The sequence below is a fragment of the Hermetia illucens genome, chromosome 1 (genome assembly GCF_905115235.1).
Source record: "Hermetia illucens chromosome 1, iHerIll2.2.curated.20191125, whole genome shotgun sequence".
In the NCBI taxonomy this organism is placed as follows: Eukaryota; Metazoa; Arthropoda; class Insecta; order Diptera; family Stratiomyidae; genus Hermetia; species Hermetia illucens.
Window position 1 is genome coordinate 26,576,456 of NC_051849.1, and position 6,557 is coordinate 26,583,012.

The 6,557-nt window shown below is 42.8% G+C and overlaps 1 protein-coding gene across 1 annotated transcript; it reads right to left on the reverse strand.

Moving 5' to 3' along the window:
* Positions 1-505: 505 nt before the first annotated feature.
* Positions 506-1,804, reverse strand: LOC119646326. The gene is made up of 3 exons (XM_038046751.1): positions 1,511-1,804; positions 724-875; positions 506-665 (listed from the first exon to the last, which is right to left on the reverse strand). The coding sequence occupies exons 1-3, from the start codon at positions 1,755-1,757 to the stop codon at positions 600-602; spliced, it is 465 nt and encodes a 154-aa protein (XP_037902679.1). The 5' UTR covers positions 1,758-1,804; the 3' UTR covers positions 506-599.
* Positions 1,805-6,557: the final 4,753 nt, after the last annotated feature.

Genomic DNA, 6,557 nt, shown 5'->3' on the forward strand with positions numbered 1-6,557 from the left:
ATAGCTGAGTCGACTGGTATCCGTCCGACGTTGAGCCATGATACAAATCCCACTGCCACCAGCGAGACTTGTGCTCTAAACACTGAGATATTCGAATATTAGTAGTTAGTTGAAAGGAGCTATTTTATCTTGTATTTGATTTCTTCATTTCAAACTTTATCGAACATATGCGCCATGTCAAGGAATAATGATGAGCAGTTAATTTGCATAATGAAAGCTATCACACATAAACCCAAAATCGTCTGCATCACACACAACCATCATCACTGCCACTGATGTCAAAAACGCCGTGATTTATCGAACTATACGTTAGAATATAAAACGGATGTCACCGGTGATGTGAAACAACATTACCAAATATCACTATCTACATGAGTAATATCACTATCACTTCTGTACTGGATGGAAGTGGGATGACGTTGTGATGTTAAATGGTGTTGTGTCTGTGCGGCGCTTGGTGATTAGAAGATAGATAGATGATGATAGCTGATAGAAATTAATATGCTAATGCTTAGAAAACTATTTTATTCCCAATGAAAGTGTGCTTCCGGAAAACCATATCCAAGATTTAAGAAAACTAACTCAGTTTAAACAATCTATTAGGCACCAAAATCGCATTGAAGCTCAAGTTTAGCCGGCATTATTACTGATGTTTCTGAAGTACACTGAAAATACGGAAAATCTACTAGTCAACAATCAGATATAATAATCTAGACTTTTTACCGTTAAATTGAGTCGAGGATGGCCTTCCGTATCCGTCAGTTTGATTCGGAAAGTTGTATACTTGTCATGCATGGGGACGGGAGGTTTGATAAACGCCTGATGTATAATACTAGCCAACTCACTCGGAACTTTCACGTAGGCGTTTTTACCACCTAAGATGATATGATCTTATGAATGATTAGTGATATAAGTTAGTGATAATTAAATTTAAATGAGCAAAAATGGTTATCAATAGACTTCGAGCATTGAACTAAACATTGAATTCTTGATTTACTGCGCAACTTAATTAGCTGTGGTGAAGTGAATTATGCATAGCTTGCACTTGATAAGGAAACTAGTAACTTTCTCGACGAAAAAGCTACCAGGTCGGAATTATTTTAAATTAGGAAAATTAGTATGACAACAGGTAATACACTCAAACTAGGCACGTAAAGATAACCAAGACGAAACACTGACGCTTATTGCCCGTACCGCAGATCTTTAAGACCGGAGTTCACTCTTCCAAGATGACCGCCGAGTGGCGCAGAATTATAGAGGAGGAGAGCGGGCGTCTCGGAAAGTCGTGGAGGGAGGTGAAGCGCATTTCAGGTAACCGCGGACGGTGGTGCGTTGATGTGGTTGTCGCGCTATGCCCCCCCCCCCCCCCCCCAGGTGGTAAATGGTAACCATACATGGGGTTGTAGGAACACGAAAATATAAATTGTGAAAAGTGCAAAATCTGCTACACTAAACCAGGTACTACTTTATTTATCACAACCGCGATATTGTCGAGGATACCATGTTATACCTCCACTAGACTCTTTCAAACAGTTGAAGAGCAGCTCCACTCCGTTTGTATCCATTGACTCCATTTCTTCCGTTCCTGTGGTCTGACTCTTGGACATCATCCATTTAATTCGAAGTAAGTCCAAGATCAATTTTTCCCGTGCTAAATCAGATTGAAGTAATGATTCTAGCTCCGTACAGTTCCTAGTTGAATTTACAAAACTACGTGAACAACACAAAATAAACACTATTACCGTTCGACAAAACATTTCTTAATAAAGTGAGAAGTGAAGTGAGTAGAATTCAGCGAATGGCTAGTGAAATTACCTAACCCCTAGCAATCAATCACTGAATGGAAGCATTTCAAATGAGGTGAATAACTTGAATTTAACGGTTATAAACTTGTTATTATGTCGCGATTGGTTCTAAAACTAACTCTTACATATATGAGCAGAAACACTTTATTCGACATAAATACGGTAAAGCAAATCAGAAACCGCATGGTGGACACTTTAGGATTGAAGGGCTTTGTGGTTTTCTTACAAAAAAAGGCAATTTTCACATTTCACGTTGCTAATAATATTGAAGATTCTACCAAACTTCTCAGTATAGTGTACTATGTGATGTGATGTGATATAATGTGATGAAAAGGGGTTTCCAGTAAATTTCCAAAATGCAGTTTGAGGTTTAAAGTTTTTCTCAATAATTTGCTGGCAGTTAAGCGTTTCACTTTTAAAATAATAGCATGGGCCACATTTAGCTCACAGTCGGCCTGATCCCCTGGAAATGTTGATATAACTCGGTGATGAATGAAGCCGGATCCTCAGTATTGATAAATTGGTCGCAAAGGCAGTGGCTTCTAGATCCCTGCGAATGCCGAGAAAAACCGTGTTAAATAGGCACGTCCATTGTGCATGCTCTTGGCATCGGGTAGCAGTTCCAAACTTTCGATGTAGACACAAGTCCGTTGGTCTGAGCGGAGTATGGAGTTCTACGGAGAGTCATACCTCTCAACTCGACATGTGATTTGAACAGGTGTGATCCAAACCGTCTTCCGCGATCAATTCTCACTTGAAGAGGCGTGCCTAGATGATATCTCCAGCGATTATAGAATGCCAGACCAACGGTATGAGCTTCGAGGTCAGACATCGTAAACGTTTCAGGCCAGTGAGATAATCCGTCTTTGCACTTCAGACAGTATCGTTTACCCTCTGAACATGGCATAACGTTCATGTCGATGTGCACAGATGTGCGCGTCTGTCTCGAGACTTTTGAATCCGCCTATATGTGTGAAGTGTTTTCTGACAGCCTGTGCAGTCGCCTTGACACCTGGGTGAGATAGGCGATGCCTAGAGTCGAATGCCGCTCGTCCAGAATCTGGAGGAACGTTGTCCTTTCCAGTGACGTGTCGAAAATCCGTGGCAAACTGGTCAATGAAGTGCAGGTGTCGAACTTAGCGTGGTAAAGCTTTGTCAATTTTCCAGTGGACGGTGATGGTAAGCGGCTTAATATCTGTGAAAATCACAATGTCGAGCATGAACCGTAACTGTTTAACAGCCAATTAGACACGGAGCAGATCTCGAACATGTGCCGAGCTAGACTTCTTCCAAAAAAGGCAAACTGCTCCTACACTTTGTTTAAGTCGCTATTGAAAGCGCCAAAATGAAAGGCGTCCTCCACCCCGAGGACCAGCGAGCAACGTGGCTTGCTTGAGGTGTTCTTTTGCCTTCTAAAAACTTCGGCTTCAGAAACCCTGCCAAATTCGGCCTTTTCTTTAATGTTACCATCGAGAAAGCGTTGTGGATGAATGGCGTCAGTATAAATCGGACGACCAAGAAAGAGTAATTTATGTACGCCGAAAACCCAATTTCCCGTATTGATGACAAGCGCAAAGTCATCGAGGCGTTGATTCCCAAGTCCTTTAAGTGCTCCCCTTTGCCTATGGTTGGGACGGGGATGGTGGCTATATACAGTTGGCAAAAGTCAAGTCTCAGGGTAAGCACGTCGACCTGTCTTTTTAATGTCTTTTTCTGCCACCTGTACCTGGTTGAACGCCGGTGCCAGGTCGATTTTAGAGAAGACCTTCTTAGCACGGAGCGTCTGCAAAAAATCAGCTACATGTCGTACAGAATAGCGATCGGAAATATAGATTCGGTGCGAGACGTCAAGGTTTGCTCGTAAGAGATAGTCCAGGAGCCTTTTCGATGTGATGTAGCATATTTGATCGCTGAAACACTTTTGCCGGGGCAAGTAATCACGGAGAATTCGGCTAACCGCTGGTAATAAGCCGATTCATCCAAGGTATTCACAATTTCACTCAGAACGTCGCACATGAAGATACTTCCACAAGATGTACAATTCCTCGCTACATCGATTACCTGGCTGCTCTTTAGATCCACTAATAAGCCGTAATGTCCGAAGAAATCTGCCCCGATGATTGTCCTTATAATATCAGCTACTATAAAGTGCCAAAGGAAGTAGCAACGAAGTCTAAGATCGAGGCAAAGTTCAGCTATGCAACAGGTGCGTATTGCATAGCCATTTGCTGCTGCGAGTTCGTAGGAGGAATTTTTGTATCCTTGATGGGCGTTCGTGTGTGGAATAGCGCCTGTATAGACCAAAAAATCCCTTTTCGTCTCCATATCGGTAACGAATAGGCAAACCAAGTTGGACGCAGTGCTTATTTCTCGGCTCTTTCATCTCTCGCAAATTTACAACCTTGGAGCCATAAAAGTGATGATATCAGCACGCTTCTACTGATAGCCCAATACGCGATCGTGAGCAAAATCGAGATTTGCAACAGTTTCATTAATAATTGGTCCTCTGTTCGTGGCCGCGTAAAGAATTAACCTCTTGATGAATACATCGAAATTCGCCCTGCAAGCTTAGAATTCCGCGAATTTTGCTGCCTCTTGATCCGCATTAGTTTGTACCTAATTTATGAAGGCACTAGGTCGCGCCGCTCCCACTATAGCATCGGCGGATTCTGCTACCTGATCGAGTGCAACATCTTTCTGTGTCACGACGTTGCACAGAACTGCTATGATAACTGCTTAACTCGACAGACCACGCAATCGTCACAAAAATGCGATCTCTTCTCCTTCGAAAAACTGCTGAATGTTGACTTCCTTCGATAATCCAAGGTACTTAATGAGCTTTGCGTTGAGCTTTATAAAAGGCAGGTCGACCGGTGGTGACCCTATAATGTCATTCGCTTGATACGCGTATTTAGGATCCAACTCCGAGCACGAATCCAAATTTGGTAGCTCCAATCGTTACTCTTTTCGCCAAAACCATCGCCACCACCCCCACTTCTTTTAACTGATCAATCCCTTTCTTTCTTGATAAAGACGCTAAAACTTAGACTTGCAGCTGGAAAATACCATTCGACATCCTCCGTTTAATACTTCACGTGGCTTTATTCGGTGAAAAATACCATCGATCCAATATGACGTACATGCGCACGACAGACAGGCAGACACTTGGAAGAACTGACCAGGCGCACTCCCGGATGACGAATACGGACATCTACTTGTTCTTGTTCTCGTGTTCTTGGCAAGAGGTGCTTAGATGCACTTCTCTAATCTGTGAACCAAAATAAGTAGGGGAAGGAACCCTAGAACAAAAAATCCTGAAGACTTATTGGCAGCGATTAAACCTTAGACGAACACCCATACATAAAATGCTGATGCAAGCTAGTACAGTAACCACATGGATTACCTTGCAAAGGCGTTTCCTAATTACTTGTAAAAATGTGGCGCCCATGTTTCTCCCAGCATGGGCGATTCGTTGACCCTTCTGTGGCGGTGGCTCGTCGGTTGAGGTGAACGTCTCGTGCACTGAGATACTCTTGAGTTTGGGGGGGGGATGACTTGGGAAGAAAAATTGGCCTTCCATTCACTCAGAGGCAGAGCCTAGTGATTTCCACAACTACAATGAACCCTAAAAGGATGGAAATGCCCTTGAGATGATGCTTGTAAGGACAACTATGCCGTGGTAGAAAACATGAGAAATAATACGGAAAACAAAATGAACCAGGATCCCTTCAAACGAAGTGGTAAGTGCCACGTCTCCCACGCCCCTACCGCAACCATCGACAAGAGTCCGGCACCGAATTCGCGACTTACACCATTAGGTTTCTTGACTACAAAAGCACATCCTCAGGCCAGATGGTCCAAAGTATGTCGCCAGAATTCCTGCTCAACCTGCAGAAAGCGAGTATCCTCGGGCCCTAGTATACCATTAAGAAGGAGGGAACACACATTATGCAAACATTCCAGTAATCATCGTGCCTTGTACGGAGGTGTGTAATTCAATTCAATTCAATTCTCCGTGTTTTCGCTCAATAAACAGGATCAATATGTAGGTTGAGCGGACTTCTCCAAACTTATCCCACCATTGCTGATAATTTCTGTTCAACTCCTTTATTCTGGTTTTTCGAAAGTCCGCAAACTTCTGCGCCGCATTCACCCACTCTTTCTGATAGAGGCAATACGCCTCATTCTGTAGTAGATCCAAGGGAATCAATCCCGCCATGACGCACACTGCTTCATTCGATGCTGCCCCATATACACTGCACACCCTCAGCGTGATAGGTTGGTATGTGAAGCTGACCTTTTTCCGATACATTGTGTTGCCTAGTCCTCCCGCCTACATGAGAGCTACATATTTTAGAACAGATTTTCCTACCACCGCGATAAGCAACCGAAGCAAATATGCTTTAATCCTCAAACATTAGGCAGCGTTCTTACGGGAGGTGGACTAAACTTTGCCACCTTTTTCGCGCATAATCCAAATGCTCCTTGAAATTCAACTTTGCACAGAAGCGACAACTTTGACCTGTTATAACCTTGTTAATAATGGTACGATTTCCATGAAACTTAGTAGGATCATGCTCTATGTTATACCCTATATTATTGCATCGTAATTTTAAGACAAACTTAAGAGAATTTTGCAGTCTATTACTAAAAAGTATAGTAATACGCTATTGTTAACTTTATTTGAACCGATATCAGTATTTCGGAGCCTAAGCACCATCTAGCCTCCTGTTTTTTCAAATTTTTCGGTTG

Bases quoted from the DNA above. Each gene is read 5' to 3' on its own strand.
- LOC119646326 (XM_038046751.1), bottom strand. From the start codon at position 1,757: ATGTTTTGTCGAACGGTAATAGTGTTTATTTTGTGTTGTTCACGTAGT. The intron at 876-1,510 runs GTATAACATGGT...ATATCATCTTAG, and splicing joins TTTGAAAGAGTCTAGTGGAG to GTGGTAAAAACGCCTACGTG. The intron at 666-723 runs GTAAAAAGTCTA...CCGTATTTTCAG, and splicing joins ATCCTCGACTCAATTTAACG to TGTACTTCAGAAACATCAGT.